At 47.2% G+C, this 18619-nt stretch overlaps 1 protein-coding gene across 5 annotated transcripts in view; it reads right to left on the bottom strand.

Annotated features, from left to right (window-relative positions):
• Window positions 1-17940, bottom strand: part of AFAP1L2 (actin filament associated protein 1 like 2) — a 120359-nt gene extending 102419 nt beyond the window's left edge. Inside the window, exon 1 of one of the 5 annotated variants that reach the window (XM_034777914.1) lies at window positions 17388-17940. In XM_034777914.1, the coding sequence (XP_034633805.1) occupies window positions 17388-17403 (16 nt within the window). In that variant the 5' untranslated portion in view covers window positions 17404-17940. The remainder of the gene's footprint in view (window positions 1-17387) is intronic. The other 4 variants (XM_034777912.1, XM_034777911.1, XM_034777915.1 and 1 more) reach the window with 4 other exon arrangements.
• Window positions 17941-18619: the final 679 nt, after the last annotated feature.

Genomic DNA, 18619 nt, shown 5'->3' with positions numbered 1-18619 from the left:
GCCTGATGAAATACATCCTAGAATACTCAAGGAGATGACTGAAGAGATATCTGAGCCATTAGCAATTATCTTAGAAAAGTCATGGAAGATGGGAGAGATTCAAAAAGAATGGAAAAAGGACAAATATAGTGCCAATCTATAAAAAGGGGAATAAGACAACCTGGAGAACTACAGACCAGTCAACTTAACTTCTTTACCCAGAAAGGTAATGGACCAAATAATTAAGCAATCCATTTGCAGACACCTAGAAGAAGATAATAAGGTGGTAAGTAACAGCCAGCATGGGTTTGTCAAGAAAAAATGTCAAACTAACCTAATAGCTTTCTTTGACAGGGTAACAAGCCTTGTGGATGGGGGGCAGGGAGAGAAAGCGATAGATGTGGTATGTCTTGACTTTAGTAAGGCTTTTGATACTGTCTCGCATGACCCTCTCATATACACACTGGGGAAATACAACCTAAATGGAGCTACTATAAGGTGGGTGCAAAACTGGTTGGAAAATCGTTCCCAGAGAGTAGTTATCAGTGGTTCACAGTCATGCTGGAAGGGCATAACGAGTGAGGTCCTGCAGGGATCAACTCTGGGTCTGGTTCTGGTTCTGTTCAATATCTTCATCAATGATTTAGATAATGGCATAGAAAGTACACTTATAAGGTTTGCGGACGATACCAAGCTGGGAGGGGTTGCAAGTGCTTTGGAGGATAGGATTAAAATTCAAAATGATCTGGACAAACTGAAGAAATGGTCTGAAGTAAATAGGATGAAATTCAATAAGGACAAATGCAAAGTACTCCACTTAGGAAGTTGCACACATACAAAATGGAAGAAATGACATGGAAAGGGATCTGGGGGTCATAGTAGATCACAAGCCAAATGAGTCAACAATATAATGCTGTTGCAAACAAAAGCAAACATCATTCTGGGATGTATTAGCAGGAGTTTTGTAAGCAAGACACAAGAAGTAATTCTTCCGCTCTACTCTGCGCTGATTAGGCCTCAACTAGAGTATTGTGTCCAGTTCTGGGTGCCACATTTCAGGAAAGATATGGATAAATTGCAGAAAGTCTAGAGAAGAGCAAGAAAAATGATGAAAGGTCTAGAAAACATGACACATAAGGGAAGTTTGAAAAAAATTGGGTTTGTTTAGTCTGAGGGAACATGATAACAGTTTTTACCTACGTAAAAGGTTGTTACAAGGAGGATGGAGGAAAATTGTTCTTAACCTCTGAGGATAGGACAAGAAGCAATGGGCTTAAATTGCAGCAAGGGACATTTAGGTTGGAGATTAGGAAAAACTTCCTAACTGTCAGGGTGGGTAAACACTGGAATAAATTGTGGAGATTGTGAAATCTCCATCATTGGATATTTTTAAGAGCAGATTAGACAAACACCTGTCAGGAATGGTCTAGATAATACTTAGTCCTGCCATCAATGCAAGGGACTGGACTAGATGAACTCTCATGATCCCTTCCAGTCCTATGATTCTATGTTGGTAAAACTATTGGGCAACAGACCTATATACCTTTTTATGAGATTCAAATGTTCTTTAATCTGCTCTATGGAAAGTGAAATTATGGAGACATTAGTCGTGACTCCAAAGTTAAGATTGCAACAAGATTTGGATACATATATCCATATCCTTAGCCAGCATAAATCAGTGAAGCTCCATTGACATCTGACCCTATGTCTGCTTTATGTAGTGATGCAGATATCGTCACTGGTTTTTAAAAGCAGCCTCCATTTGTGTATTTACAATTTTATGGCTGCAATGAGTTGCAGTTGCAAATTGTGCACATGCTGCTATGCACAAACTGCCTGTGGATACCAAGTGGCTTCTGATTATATTTACACTGAGTACATGCAGTGCACAGATCATTCACAATAGGAATGGTAATGTTGGAAGTTTGAGTTGTCTGGCACGGAAGCCAACTAGACAGGTCAGCCATGTTCAGTGGTTTGTCCAATAATAAATGAAACAAATGAGTTGCTGGAATGTTGCAGAACTGCAGCTGATGTGATGAAATTCTTCATGCAAGAAAACTCCAAGTTGTGGAGAAACATACAGTTTAAATCTACCAGTGACATGGCATAAGCTTGCATAACAAAGGTCAGGATCTCTGTCAGCCAACTGTTTCCTCCTGAGTCTTAATGGTTTTCACACTCGATAATAAAAAGATATGTGGGGTGAATTTAGCTCAGACATATGTTCTTGGATATATGCATGTATCAGGACAGAGAAGTCTGCTCATGTACTTTCCATGCACACCTGAGTTAGTTACCTGTGTGAAAGCAGGATCGGAAGGATGGGAGCCCCATTACGCTAATTTTTTACCACCAACGCCAAAGCCTGCTCTCCATTTTTTAACTATGGCCAGGTCTACACTTAAAAGTTAGACGGATGTAACTATGGCACTCAGAGGTGTGAAAAACTGCCCACCTAACCCTCCACGTAAAATGCTTCAGTCAACCTAACTACTGTAGCTCAGGGAGGTGGAGTTCCCACAGCAATGGAAAAACCTCTTTGAGAATTTTCCTGATCAGACTCCTCTCTAGTTAAAAGTGGACCAGTTTCTGCTGATATATTATGGCTCAAATTTTCAACAGCCCTTAAGTGATTTAGAAGCCTAAGTCTCATTTTCAGGTGGCAAGTGATTTAGAAGCCTAATTCACTTGAAAATGAGACTTAGGGATTCCAAAATTTCCCCAAAGGTTATAGGGAGACTTTGGTGCTACAAAAGAAGTCAGTGTGAACCCCCAAAATGAAGATGATATAGGGTCAAATTTTCAAAAGCCCTTAAGTGATTTAGAAGCCTAAGTCTCATTTTCAAGTGAATTAGGCTTCTAAATCACTTGCCACCTGAAAATGAGACTTAGGCTTCTAAATCACTTAAGGGCTTTTGAAAATTTGACCCTATATCATCTTCATTTTGGGGGTTCACACTGACTTCTTTTGTAGCACCAAAGTCTCCCTATAACCTTTGGGGAAATTTTGGAATCCCTTATAAACTGTGATAAGAAACTCACAGGCTGAATTGCCAACAAGACTTGCAGATATTTCCCTTCATTGATAAGAATCATGCTATGCATGTCCAAAAACATCAACACAACAGGGTGGGAAGAAAGCACCCATAAACAGCAGACTGTTCCAATTGAGAAAAAAAGATATCGGCTTTTCTTAAATCACAAATGGCACAATATGTATGTTATGTGGGAGTCACAGTGACCCCATACTACTAGGATATTTGTCTTCAGTTATAAACAGCTCTGTCTGGAAATAATGTTGCCATACACCAAAACATCAGATGTGCTTTCCATGGAATTTTGCCTACGAAGAAGGCAATAGGTCAGTGGGAAAAAAGTATTTAAGTGAAAGTTACCCTTCATATTTGGAACTTTAGACCAAACAATTGCCATTTTCTCATGCTTTCCCCTGTATGATTTCAAACATATCCCCAGCTGCTGATACGCAATAGGGTCTATATTTCCACAGCTCAACTGTTTCACCACGTTCTAGTCTGCAGTATAACAGGCAGAAAGTCAGGCTCTCCTTGCCAGCTGCAATTACCCATGCTTGCCTTTCCTTTAGTAACAGCTGTTCTCACTGATTTTTGGCTCACCCACCACATTTACTAAACAATGCCAATCATTAGCATTACCATTTGTTTCTGAAGACATCCAGCTTCAATTACTTTCAGTCGCAGTCATCCACTCTTTGACCTGCGGCTGCTGCAGAAACAGCGGTACAGAGTCCCAGCTGAAGCTGAGCTCCACCAAGTGATCATGGAGCATCACCAAAGCCTAGGGAAGCCCTTCCTCCTCCATATTCCCTTCCCTGGCATACTCCCCATGCTGGGACAGGTGGAAGGGCAGCTGACTTCACAAACCAGTAGCGTCTCCACTGGTGGAATTCTCAGCTGGCCAGTATCTGACCCCTTTATGCTACCTGAGTGGCCTAATGCAGTCAGATCATTGCCAGGGCTGCCAACTCTGATGAATTTATTGCAAATCTCATGATGTTTGGTCTTTTAAGCCACAGCTCCAGGAGTCGGGTGACTCTCAGCGGTCATTAAAAAATGTTTCTATCAACTTCATGATTGCAGAGAAAAAAAAGTTTGAAACCGTGTCTGATGTATAACATAAAGCCTCAGAAACCAGAAGACAAAGAAAAAGAACCCCAGATTTTTTTAAAATCTCATTTTTAAGCCAAACTCATAATTTTGAGGGTCCTGACTCCTGATTTTTGAACACTTGTGTTGGCAAGACTGTATATAAGAATCTGGTCCAGTATGCTCAGCACAGATAACATCTCTCTGGCCCGCTCACAGAGCAGGCCCTGAATGGCTAACAGCTCTGAAAAGATTCCCATATCATCCAGCTTTGCTGGGAAGACTCCAGATATGACATGGGCCTTCAGAGGGACTGAGAAGATTAACAATTTAGCTCTCCAAGGGTAGGCATAAGCATCCTTGGTGATCCTCACTGAGGAGTAGGTCTCCAGTCCACCTCTTTCCCCTCCTTCCCTTCTCTATCCTCATTTAAACTAGGGTCTTCCATCTCCTTTGAACCCGGACAGCCTCTCAATTTGCCACCCCACCCCAGGAGCAAGTAGAAATCCTCACACCCCTGCCTGCCCCAGTCACCTGGCTCCTTCACGCTTCTCTGCCATGGTCTATGCTCCCACCATGACTCAGCTCGCTGAGGTTAGCTCCTAATCCAAGTGGGAGGTCAGGAATCAGCCGTAGAGGGAAGCAAACCTCCTCAGGACCAGGAAGATGACAGGGAGTGGGGTGGATGATTTACAATAGGGGGAAAGTGGATCAGAATGGCTCCTCACCCAACCCTCCTCCCATCATATGTCTACACTGCAATTAGACATCTGTGGTTGGCCCGTGCTAATTCAGGCTAACGGGATAGTACTAAGAGTCTGTTTAATTGTGGTATAGACATTTGGGTCTGGGTCCCTCGCACCTCACAGGGTCCTAAAGTCCAGGTTCCAGCCTGAGCCCAGACATCTACAGCACAATTAAACAGCCCTTTAGCCGGAGCCCTGTGAGTCCACGCCACCTGGCACGGGCCACCTGTGGGTTTTTAACTGCAGTGTAGACATAACTCAGTGTCCAGAAATCCCCACTCTCTTCCTGGCCCAACGAAATGGCCACCTCTAAACGCATTCACAGGGGAATTATTTATTTAGCCTTCTGAACACTTCACCTTCACTCAGGGCTCTTACAGCGATTTAAATGTACAAGGCAAAGTGTAAAATCCACAAGGCACATGGACCGAATCCACATTGACTGCGATAGCCACCCCCCTGACCACATTCACTCCCCCGCTCATTCCAGCTTCATCAGCTGCTGCAGGTTTTATTGCACACTCTTTGGTGTTTTGTTAAAGCTGCAGCTCCTGGAGCCCTGTGATTGTGAGAGACTCTCAGACTCTCAGCTTTCATTTAAAAAAAAAAAAAAAAAAAAGTTAGTTTCTGGCCAGTCTTGTGATTTTGGGGGGGAGCCTGGCTCATGACTGTTGAACGCTTGGGGCTGGCAATACAGTGGTGGCCCCCACAGATGAGCTTTGCAGCATGCCACAAGCAGGGTTGGCCTGGCCCACCGGAGTATCAGGAAGTCTCCCAGAGGGGTCTTTGTTTTATTAAAGCTTTGGCTGGCTGGGGCAAACACCACTCTCCTCTGTGGGTTTTAATGAGAAGCATGTGCACGTACATGGACCCCTCAGCCCACTCCTCTCCCTCACAGGGCCCTGCCATTCCCTCCTTCTGAGGCGTGGCTAGGTGTGAAGATCCTTTCAGCAGGCCTCTCACCTAAAGCATGGAGAAAAGGGGAGGATTGAAGATCCTCCCCTTGAGGCCCTGCTATGTGTATGGAAACCCTCCCAAAGCAGAAGGATGGTCCAGTGACTCAGGCATTCCCTCAGCAGCAGGGGGTTCAGTTCTCTGCTCCACCACAGTGCTTGATCCCGGGCAAGTCACTTCGCTTGAAATCCTGCCCCACTGAAGTCAATGAGAATTTTGCCAACAACTGGGGGGCAGGAGTTCACCTGTAGTCTCTCAACCTCGGGCTTCCTAGCTGTATAATGGGGATAACACCACTGCCCTTTCCTGCCTGACTGCAGTGTTGTGAGGATAAATACAATTAAAGATGGGGCGGGGCTCAGGTACAATGGTAATGAGGGCCAGATAAGCATATAAGGGAGATAGAAATGTCTCTCCCTGTGTGAAAACTGCAAAGTGTCACTGTTATAGTACAAAACTAGGCATGATCCTAAGACTTGGATCTGCACTTTCCTAGAGTTCAAGTGTGTTTGGCTCAGGTGTTTCAGTTTGGCCCATTTCTACACGGAACCCATTCTCTTGAGTCTTAAGAAGGTGCGTATGTGTGCGCACTCACGACAGAGACGCACGTAGACCTCCTAGCGCCAGAAAAATAAAACACAGTTTGCAAATAAACTAGTGTCACCTCATTAAGCTTCCTCAGCCACTGGCAAACTTATGGTGCTGGTCTGTCCTATCTATTGGCCTGGGATATAAGATGTGATGACTCAACAGTCTAAACGAAGAGAATAAGATCAGGTTGCAGGAGCCTGCTTGAATACTGTAGTAAGTAACTTCATTCTGTATGGTTACACTCACACAGCTTTAAAGAAGAACGCTCAGCCTCGTACATACATACCCACGTTTTGCCTAGTCTTTATTTCCTGGACATCTACCATCTGCCACATGTTTTCTTGGTTCCTGTCCCACCAAGTTTTCTTCTTCTTCCCACTACTGTGAGCACTTCAACTGCTGTCACTTTGGGATAGATTTTATTGTCATGGTTTCCTTTAATCCAAAATGGGCTTCAGTCATTTTGAAGAGCATAGAACAGGTTATTTGAATGCTTGTAATATTTCTGAAGGGAAGGCCAGGGCATAATTATATTTCACAGAGAAAAGATCCCCTTCAGGCAGGAGTTTATAGCACGAGCCTAGGACTTGGGAGACCTGGATTGAAGTCCCTGATATGCTACAAACTTCCTTTATGACCTTGGACACCTCACTTAGCTTCTCTGTACCTCAGTTCCCTATCTGAATAACAGCACTTCCCATTCTCACAGGAATGTTGCAAGAACAAATAAATAAATACATTAAAGATTGAGGCACGCAGACACTACCTGTATGGAGGCCACATAAGTATTTAAGATGGACATTTTACTGACTCCATTTCCAGCTGTACAGTACCATATTATAAAGTGGGTCAAACGTTTAGCCCCAGATCCAAAGTTGGAAATGTTTGGAGTGGGTTTATTTCTAGCATTTACATTTGAAAAGTCAAATATATCCCTGTGTGGAATCCACAAAACCTTGGGGGTCGTTACCAAGTCTATGTGACTTATGCTGAGTCTACACTACAACATTTACACCCTGACCAACATAAAAGCCAGCAGCATAGACACAGTTATACCTCAGTTGTGCCTGCACAAGCTGCATCCAGACTAGGAGGGTTTTGCCGGGACAGTAGATCCATACAGCTATACCAGCTAAGAGTTCCTAGTGTAGACCTGGCCTCATTACTGTAATTACCCACTTGTGCCCAGTCCATTGCTGCAAAGAGCACTACAAACCTCAAACATTCCAGAAGAATACCATGGGCATTTTTGCATATCCACTTAATATGTTCCAGGGCTGTGGTCTTCAGTGAAAAGACTCAGTGAAAACTCCAAAACAATAAGCTCATTCAAACACTCTCTCTCTTCCCCAGCTGGGAATCAATGCAAACAAATCCTGTTGTGTAAGGACAAGGGGGAGGGAGGGGAAGAGGGCAGGGGGCAAAGGTGTGTGTATTTGGGGAGGGGAGGAAGCATTCCCATTGCCAAGCTGCAGCATGACAAAGAAATAGACACTGCAACATAAAGCAAGGGTGGGTCCCACATCGTTTTACAGGTATTTTACAAGGGGCAATTTTGGAGTGCTGGCTTGTTGCCTTGTGAGCTGTTTCCCTTTGTTAAGTTGTTCAGTGGTACTATGGTGGTGGGGAGGAGGAGGCAGGAAGGGGTGGAGGGAAGGGTGTTGTAATAATAAAACCCATTTATGCAGCCCATTTCATTCCAAAGTACATTACAGTCTGCGCACGCAGTGTCTCACCACCAAGCCCATTTTTCTGGCTGCTAGCGTGTGGAGCAAACCCCCAATGCTCATTGCACACTGTGGAGAGGATAAGGGAATGTTCACATGCCTAACAGTTCAAGGCATGTACAAAACTATATATGACTCGTCAAATTCAATTGTGGCTGATGCAAAAATTTCCCTGATTTTCTTCAATGAAGCCTATATCTGCAGAGCTCCGAGAATGATTAAAGGATTAGAAAACCTGCCTTATAGTGGTAGATGAAAAGAGCTCAATCTAGTTATCTTAACAAACAGATGCTTAAAGATTAACTTGATCACAATCTATAAGTAGCAACATGGAGAACAAATATTTAATAATGGGGTGCTCTGACATTGCACTCCATAATGTTTTATGGAAATATGTCTATGAGTGGAAATATGATGTAACTGGAATATACTTTATAAGCTTTGTAATGATACCTTACAAAAGACCTTTTGCATAATCTACTGAGGGTGTTCATCCTATTTGTATGAATGTATCATTCTTGTATTTGAAACTAGGAATATGAAATATAACTCTGAGGTCCTATTGTAATTATGCAAAGTGTGGGCCATTAATGGTGGTTTGGCTCCCATTAACTAGGACAATTGGTTGCAAATGGCTCTGTTTAATTGTAAGCCTTCCTGTATATGTGTGTGCCAGCCAGTGGGTAATGAAATCTTACAATGACATGTGATCACGTCACCTGAACTGGAATCCATCTTAAACCTGGTGCTTTTCCATTTAGAAGGAGGGGTGGAGTCCCAGAGAGACAAAGGATTCCCACCTTGTGCCAAAGCTATAAAAGGGGCTGGAACAGAACAAAGGGGGCTGCCAGTCGTGAGAAATCCCTGAGTTACTACCTGAGATGGAACTAACAAGGTCTGTACCAGGGGAACAGATTGGGCCCAGACTAGGAAGGAGTGTAGTCTGTGAAAGAAGCTTATTGGAACATCTCTAAGGGTGAGATTTACCTATATTCAGTTTCTTAATGTATTAGGCTTAGACTTGCATGTTTTGTTTTATTTTGCTTGGTAACTTACTTTGTTCTGTCTGTTATTACACCTCTACCCCAGTATAACGCGACCCGATATAACACAGGTTCGCATATAGTGCAGTAACCCCGGGGTTCCAGCAGCAGGGCTTGGGCGGTGCTTTAAAGGGCCCGGGGCTCTGGCTACTGTGGGGAGCCCTGGGCCCTTTATATCACCCCCAGAGCCCTGCCGCTACTGCCCTGGGGCTCTGGCAGCGGGGCTCGGGTGGCGATTTAAAGGGCCTGGGGTGCCCCGCAGCCGGAGCCCTGCCCCAATTTAACAGGTTTCACCTATAACACGGTAGGGATTTTTGGCTCCCGAGGACCGCGTTATATCAGGGTAGAGGTGTACTTAAAACCACTTAAGTATAAAAAGTAGGATTTAATAAAATCACTTTTGTTTATTAATTAACCCAGAAGAAGTGATTAATATCAGGGGGAGCAAACAGCTGTGCATCTCTCTCTATCAGTGTTATAGAGGGTGGACAATTTATGAATTTACCCTGTATAAGCTTTATACAGAGTAAAATGGATTTATTTGGGGTTTGGATACTATTGGGAGTTGGGTGTCTGGGTGCTGGAGATAGGTGATCTGCTGAGCAGTTTTTGGTTAAAGTCTGCAGCTTTGGGGGTGTGGACCAGACCTGGATCTGTGTTGCAGCAGACTACCATCCCTGGCTCAACAAGGCAGGGTTCTGGAGTCCCAAGTTGGCAGGGAAAACGGGCTCAGTGGTAATCTCAGCACATCAGGTGACTGTCCCAAGGGGGCCTCTGTGACCAAACCCATCACATCTTCAATCTAGTAGAGAAGGTATAACACGATCCAATGGCTGGAAGTTGAAGCTAGACTAATTCAGAACACGAAACAAAGCATACATCTTTAACAGTGAGGGTAATTAACCATTAGAACAGTTTACCAAGGGTCATGGTGGATTCTCCATCACTGGCAATTTTTAAAATCAAGACTGGATGTTTTTCTAAAAGATCTGCTCAAAGGAATTATTTTGGGGAGTTTATAACAAACGGTCAGACTAGATTATCACAACAGTCCCTGCTGGCCTCGGAATCTATACCCACGAAAGCTTATGCCCAAATAAATCTGTTAGTCTTTAAGGTGCCACTGGACTCCTTGTTGTTTTTGTGGATACAGCAGGGCCGGCTCCAGGGTTTTTGCCGCCCCAAGCAGCAAAAAAAAAAGTCGCGATCAGCTCTACCGCAGCCATTTCAGTCTTCGGCGGCAATTCGGCGGCTAGTCCTTCGCTCTGAGAGGGACCAAGGGACCCGCCGCCGAATTGCCAAAGAGCTGGACATGCCGCCCCTCTCCATTGGCCGCCCCAAGCACCTGCTTGCTGGGCTGGTGCCTGGAACTGGCCTTGGGATACAAACTAAAACGGCTACTCCCGATATAGAATACAGGGACACTCATCCACAAGCAGCAAACTCCAGGATCCTCAGGTCCTCTGTTGAGGCTAGAGATGCATCTATATTAGAAGTGAGACAACGGTAATAATCTGGCTTGGGTGATTGTGCGTAGGATGGGATTTGGCTTGAGGGTGGCTACTGTGGATCTATTATTGAGTTGGGTTGTGGTTTTGGAAGCCAGTCACAACAATCAAAACGAGTTTCTTCTTTTGGATCCCCACTGAGTAAATGAGGTGCTCCAGCCTACTCCCAGCAGTGGCATCCTCTGCTCCCTCCACAAACACCCACACGGTGATTTTCATAACAGGACAGGGATGTTACATGGAGGACAGTCATTTGTCATCTATATTTTTTTTTAACAGATGTTAAATGAGGCAGTACGCTAGCTGTTACAGGAGAGGATGTAGGGTTTGACTAGAGTATAACATGTTGTCCCATTTTAACTCTAGTTCAGAGATTGCCAATTAGATCAAGTTAACTAACAATTGCAAACATTATCCTAAACTGAGTTCTAGATTACAGCACCACCACTTGTGGAGCCTGTAGACTAGCATTTATAATCATATTAGTTAACTCAAAATGATTGCCAATGAACTTGAGTTAGTGAAGGGCCAAAAATAGATATGTAAGAGTCAGAACTCTTCAGTTTTATTCCCAGCTCTGCCTTGCTATTTAACCCTGGGCACATCACTTAACCTTTCTGTGCTTTGATTATGTCTGCTCATAGCTCTAAGGCCTTGTCTTCACTAGACAAGGCAAGCTGTTGGTTTAACATGCATTAGCTGGTCAGGGTAAACCCTTATCTACACTCAGATGTTAACATGTTAAAATACCGCTTTTCCTGCTAGTGTAGATAGAGCTTAACTGGGCACAGTACAACACATCTAGCCTGCAGGAGTGTTGCAAGACCTACTTGATGTCTGCAAAATGCTTGGAGATCTTCAGGTGAAAAGAAATGCAGTTTGCCAACTTCTTCCAACCCAAACAGCCAAGAACAAGGGGAGCCCCACCTGTCCTTCTCTGAAAGATCTGACTAGAAATCAAGCTTTGGTTGGAGTTATATGGACTCGTTAGGTTTTTTTTTTTTTAAAAAAAAAACCCTATCTTGTCAATGCCAATACATTGCCAAGGCACTAGTGGAAGTAGCTCATCCTCCACCCACATACATTTCTTCTGTCCCTGGCAAGCACCTTCTCCCCCCGAGTTGCCTAGCTTAGTTTGAATCCCCCCACTGGTGTAGCCCAGGAAAGAGAGAGAAAATGAGTTTGTTCTACAGCCTTAGCTAACAGCCGGTTGGTTTTTGGCTGATGCACTAAGCTCCAGAGCTGAAGTCAAAGCATCTTAGTCCTGACAGTGGCGAGTCCCAGATACTCCGCTTACTTCTCCTGTCGAGGTGGAGTACAGGTGTCGATTCAGAGAGCGATTTATCGCATCTAGACAAGACGCGATAAATCAATCCCCAATACCCGGATCGGCGGGTAGTATAGGCATACCCTCTAAGTGGTCTCGGTGCTGCTAGATGGGACAGAACACCACAACCAGGAGGTATGTGGGTTACACCAGGTCGGTTAAACCTCATTTAAAATGGGCATGATCACCACAGCTTTGGTGCAGCTACTTCCGTTCTAATAAAATCTTGTTGCTGTCACACTAACTTCAGGGCCGCCCAGAGGATTCAGGGGGCCTGGGGCAAAGCAATTTTGGGGGCCCCTTCCATAAAAAAAAAAGTTGCAATACTATATTCTCGTGGGGGCCCCTGTCGCCGAGGGGCAAATTGCCCCACTTCCCCTCCTCCCCGCCCCAGGCGGCCCTGGGAAAAATAAACATTTAAAAACCTTCCACATCTCGGCACAAACACAGTTTTGAGAAAACTTCTTTTCAAGTCACCTTTACAAGGTATCACTGGTTCTCAGCATCAGCTAGTGCTAAAAGGCACTAAAGCTCATTAAAAGGGTTGGACAAATATTTTCCGTCAAAACTTCTTTTGGATCGAAAACTAGAGGTTTTTAAAAAGCAGAAAAAATCACGGACAATGTCTGCTTTCCTTCAAAATTTGTTGTTTTTTTTTAATTGAAAAGCTGAAATTAGACTGCCAAAACCTGAACATGATTTGGGGTTTCAGAAGAGTGTGGCCAAATATTTGCTGCTTGCTGTGTTTGATTGTTTAAAGAAACAATAAAAAAATTCTGCTTAAAAAAAATCCAAAACTTTTGAACCACCTCAGCTTGTGATCAAACGCCTGAGCCCATCCAGTCAGAGATTTTTCCAGATTTCTGATACTCTGCTGGCTTCCTTGACTCATATCTGTCTCCATAACTTTGGATTCATTTAGATTAGAACATAAGAATGGCCATATTTGATCAGACCAAAGGTCCATCCAGCCCAGTATCCTGTTTACTGACAGTGACCAATGCCAAGTGCCCCAGAGGGAGTGAACCTAACAGGTAATGATCAAGTGATCTCTCTCCTGCCATCCATCTCTACCCTCTGACAAACAGAGGCTAGGGCCACCATTCCTTACCCATCCTGGCTAATAGCCATTAATGGACTTAACCTCCAGGAATTTATCTGTTTCCTAGAGACTGGCTCCATGGGATCCCTCACAAATTGGAGATGGTTACTGGGGGGTTGTCTTTAGTATAGACTATGTACATACTCCACGAACTGAGCATTTGAGCTTGTTCCAGAATCTGGGATGAGCCTCTGTTGTGAAAACTGAAATGCTCAAAATAGCACATGCATGTGAATGGACACAGGGTGCTAAAATTAAATTAACCCAGGGGTTCTCAAACTGGGGGTCAGGACCCCTCAGGGGGTCACGAGGTTATTACTGGGGGTCACGACCTGTCAGCCTCCACCTCAAACCCCGCTTTGCCTCCAGCATCTATAATAGCGTTAAATATATTAAAAAGTGTTTTTAATTTATAAGGGAGGGTCGCACTCAGAGGTTTGCTATGTGAAAGGGGTCACCAGTACAAAAGTTTGAGAACCACTGAATTAACCCCTCTGGAGCCTCAGGGAATGCAGGGGAGAGGGGTCTCCCTTGGTAGAGTTGGGAAGGAGGTAGGTGGTGTAGGACATTGCTCTTCTCATGTGATCCCTCCCCCATGGCTCTCTTGGCTCTATTACTGTTAATCTAAAGTGGCTAATTTTAAATGAAGCTACCCTCCCCTGACATGAATCTCCCTATGGCACTGAAATTAAATGTAGACTATAGTTTGGAATTTGAGAAGTGAAAGGGATGGTAGCCCTAAGGGAAAAGATATCAGTTTGGTTCATTGTGTTAAATAGCCATCTGCAAGTCTCAAACTGCTGAATGAGCTTTAGGGTAGGGAAGGCTGTGCCTCCCCAAACAGCCTGGCCCTGCCCCCTATCTGACCCCCACCTACTTCCTGCCCCCCCCCCGACTGGACCCCTCAGAATCCCTGACCCACCTGCTCCTTGTCCCCTCACTGCCCCCCCAACCACCACCCTGGGACCCCACCCAGGGCCGGCTCTAGGCACCAGCAAAACAAGCTAGTGCTTGGGGAGGCACATTTTTAGGGGCAGCATGGCCGGCGCCAGAATGCCACCCCTAAAAATGTGCCCCGGCTGCCCTAGCTCACCTCCACTGCTGCCGTTCACGTGCTGCTGCTCCCCCTCCCTCCCAGGCTCTCAAACCTGGGAGGGAGGGGGAGATCCCGAGCAGCCGCGGTGCGCGAAACAGCTGATTCGCGTGCTGCTGCTCACCCTCCCTCCCAGGTTTGAGAGCCTGGGAGGGAGGGGGAGACTCTGAGTGGCCGCGGCGCGCATGCCGCTTCTCCCCCTCCCTCCTAGGCTTCAGAGCCTGGGGGGAGGAGGCGGGGCTGGGGATTTGGGGAAGGGGCGGAGCTGAAGAGGGGCTGGAGGTGGGGTAAGAAAAAAACGGGGGGGGGGTGGCCAAAATTGTTTCTGCTTGGGGCGGCAAAAATCCTAGAGTCGGCCCTGCCCCCACCAACCTCCCCTGTCTGCCCCGACCCCTAGCCACTCCCCGCTGAATCCTGACAGACCCCTGGAACGCCCATGATCCAACCCCCCCGTTCCCCGTCCCCTGACCGCCCCCCAGCAGCGCTGTCCAGGGTCGCTCCTGGGTTATCGTCGCCTCTCCCCTCTCTTGGAGCCTCAGCGTGCTGCGTCCAGGAGCTGCCCTGGCCCCTGGACAGCGCTGCAGCGGCGTGGTTCCGGCGGGACCGGAGCTCGCAGCTCCGCCCCCTTACCACACGGCTCTGAGTCAGTGGAAGGAGCTCAGGCCACGCCGCTGCAGCGCTCTCCAGGGCCTCTCCTGACGCGGCGTGCTGAGGCGCCGGGGGGATGGGGGAGGTGGAGGCAGGGCTGGGGGCCCTGTGGGGCCTGGGGCAAATTGCCCCATTTGCCCCCTCCCCCCCCCCCGGGTGGTCCCAACACTAACAAGCATCAATTAAATCAAAAGTCAGGCCGGAACTTGTTGGTTGAGCACAACATTCCCTGTTAAATCACTAAAACATCCTGAGGGGGCCCAGTGACTAGAGCAACTGCTACTTCTGTTCTGCAGCGCAAGCATTTATAGCTTTCCTTACAGAGAACAGATCAGCTCCTCCTTCCAGAGATGGGAGTCTTGTATGGGAGCAGGATCAGACCCTAAGTGCCCACTAGTTTAGGGCATCCTGCCTGTTTTCTTGGCCAGAAGAGAGTGGTTGAAGTTGACCAAGTTATGTTTTGCCCGACGCTTGGTCTACATTTATCCTGGCATAGTTGTGTCATTCAGGGATATGGCTTTTTCCACACACCAGACTGGCACAGCTATGCGAGGATTACTCTCAAGTGTGGGTGTAGCTATATTGCTGGAAAGGGGCTTTCAATCAATGTAGCCAATGCTGTTCAGGGAGGTGGCGTTCCTGCACTGACAGGCCCCTTCTGGCAGTAGACTGTGTCTACCCTCCAGGGCTCTGTCCGTACAGGAAGCACCTTAGCGGGCATAAACTGGTGTAGGTGCAGGGTGATTTACACCAGCTGAGGGTCTTGCCCTGTGATTGTCCTTTCCTAAATAGGGACAGTCAGCAGGTGTGTGTGCAGCCTGCAAAGAATTTAAAAACAGACCCCCCAAGGGGCAGGTTGATGTTTATCTTTGCTCTCTTCAGCTATCCCTGGACGATGTCAGGCCCAGGGGGTTCATTGGTTTTTCAGTGTCTGAGGAGCCCCATTTGGGCCCTGCAGCTTTTCCCACAGACGTGACAGGTGTAATCTTGGAGGAGACATCCTTGTGGGCTAGACTGTCCTGCCCTTTCTTTCCTCCGTTGTGGCCTCCGTCTCAGGCGCACGTCTGTTCTCCTCAAAGTGAGCTACACCGGCGTCAAGCCCTAGTGACCTCGGTGCATTTACACCAACAAAGCGGAGCGGATGCTGGCTCCACGCGGTACAGCCCACTGCCTCAGCAACCCAGCGCGCTCATTATAAAAACCACCAACTCCGCTCAATAGCAGAACAAAACACCTATTTGGAGACCAGCTGCAGTTTCCCCTCCAGCAGCTCGTCCTTCTGAAATAACGCCCCGCGGGGGGGGGGTGTGCTCTGAATGCCCCACGCGCACGGGAGAGGGAAAGGCGCAGGGGGGGGAGTTCTTTCCGCTGCAGAAGCAAAAGGAGGCAGGTCAGCTTCGCCAGGGCTGGGAATTTGAGCACATCCACGGGCTTCGCTTTCTAGGGCCAAGTTCCCTTTGTACAGCTCTGTGGTCCTGAGCGAGTCCTGGGCTGTGCATTTCTTCAGCCAGAGCTGCACTGGATTAGTCAGACTGATTGTAACACACCCACCCACCCAAATCAACCGGCGTCTTTCCATTGGCTTCCCTGGACCAGCGACCACCCATCGCCCTTCTATTGAAACACCGGCTTCAAGCCGACCCGCCTCTCTTCCGAAACAGAGCAGAGCTTGCCCAGGGCTACAATGGGCTTCACCTCCCCGTCCCGGCAGCAGCAACCTCTTGCAGGGGCGCGGAGGGAGGATTTGGCTCGGAAGCAGGAAATCGGCTCAGATCCCCTATTCTATTGACCGGGGCTGCGCCTGTCTGCACTTGCCGCTGTTTCCATTTCGGCTGGACGCCGCCCCACTGCTCTCAAAGCAACAAGGAGCCCACCTGAAACCGACCGGCCGGGCCAGGAGAACTCCGTCTCCCTCGCGCTTCCTCCAGCCCCGGGCTGGTTTTTTGGGCTTGAGTTTTGCCCTATCCCTGAACTTCCCCTCGCTCCCTGTTAATCATCGGCCACCCCAGGAAAGCCCCCGCGGCTCTCAGGGCGAGCAGCCAACAGAGCCAAGCGGCGGAGCCCGTGGGGGACACCCCCAAACTGAGCCCGTTCTGAAAACGTGCCCACGGCAATACACAGCAGGGTGTCTAGCCCTACCCCCCCTTTTTCCCGAGGATCCTGAAACTGCCGGCGCCGGGGGGGGGACACACAAAAACCAATTCAACCCAAACACGCGCCGCTGCTGGGACGAGTTGTTCAGTGGAGAAGCTCGAGCTGGAATTTCAAGCCGAATCCCAGCCCCCAGCCGAGCATCCGTCTACTCCAGCGAGCAGAGTCCCCAGCGGAAACCCATCAGCCGCCAATGATACATGCTGAGAAGGCGGCTCCCAGAAATGGAAAGAAAACTGGGATCGGCTCCCCAAGCCGCTTTAAACCCACGAAGGGGGGAAGAGATCCCTGGGCAGGCGTGTTTCCCCCACAAAACCTCTCCGCTCCCACCCACGAGCTAGCCCGACCCAGCACTATCACCCAGGAATAATCAGCACCATTCCTAGCTTACCTTTAAATTTTTCCATCTGGTTTGTAGGCAGATCCAGACAAGGGCTCGGGTTTTTTGCAGGGGCTCGGTTATTTCAGCCTCCCAGGTGCCCGCTGATTCCCCCACGAGAAGACGATCGCTTTCCCACCAATCCAGTTATGTATTTCTCTGTCCTAAAGACACTTCTCAGCCTCTGATTCTGGCTCCAGTCAGTTTCTCTCGCTCCCCTCTCTGAAAGCTCCTCCCTGTGAGGTCACATACAGCAGCTGTACCCACTGGTGCTCAAGTAGCTAGTTGCAAAGTTGACTGCAACTCCAGCAGGCGTGTGTCTAAAAGGGGCTGCGTGTCAGAACTCCTAGGTAGCCAGTCCCCGAGTCTGTCACACCCGCTGTTACTACAGCCCCCACGGTACAGCACCCGTGGTGGGAACAGAGCTAAGCAAAACTGAGCTCCCTTTAAAAACAAACTACAAACCCAGGACAATAGATGGTTCCTTTTCCATTATTGTCAAAGGGGTGTGGGGGAAATCAGGGCTTGGAAAACAGCAAGCTTCAAGTCTTATGAACAGTTCCTCCGCCAGAGCAAGAGGAGCAGCTAATGACTGTTGCTGAAATGTGGTGCCCAGATGAAGGACCAAACCGTTTTATTTCTGTGGGCGGTTCCACATAGGGCAGTTGGAGCCCAGAGCTGAGGGAACCTCCTGCAGGGATGTGGAGAGATGTTCCAAGTTGGTGTACTTGTGCTACAGCTGACTTTTTTTTTTAAAAAAGCTGCTTTACCAGTAGGGAAGGGATAGCTCAGTGGTTTGAACATTGGCCTGCTAACCCCAGGATTGTGAGTTCAATCCTTAAGGGGGCTACTTAGGGATCTGGGGCAAAATCAGTACTTGGTCCTGCTAGTGAAGGCAGGGGGCTAGACTTTATGACTGTTCAGGGTCCCTTCCAGCTCTATGAAATAGGTAGAGATCCATGGGGTTTTTTTTAATTTTATTCTTTTAATTGCTTCATCTTTCTGCTCTTAGTGATAAGTCCTCTAACACAGTCAGCTTAAAAATTATTGGGGCAGTTCCTGCTTTCCTAGAAATGTGCTTACCATTGACTTCCATCTATAAAATGGAGATAATGATACTCTTATTTGTACAGGGCTTTGGGATCCTCTAAGGTGAAAGTTACTGTACAAAAGAATGACTGAATATTATTCTGGGAGGGGATCTGGTTTTATTTTATTTTTCCTTACTTGTGTTATAACATCAC

This window comes from Trachemys scripta, chromosome 7 (genome assembly GCF_013100865.1).
Source record: "Trachemys scripta elegans isolate TJP31775 chromosome 7, CAS_Tse_1.0, whole genome shotgun sequence".
Taxonomy (NCBI): Eukaryota; Metazoa; Chordata; order Testudines; family Emydidae; genus Trachemys; species Trachemys scripta.
Note: the sequence above shows the minus strand (reverse complement) of the source record. Positions and strands in the feature narration are given on the sequence as shown.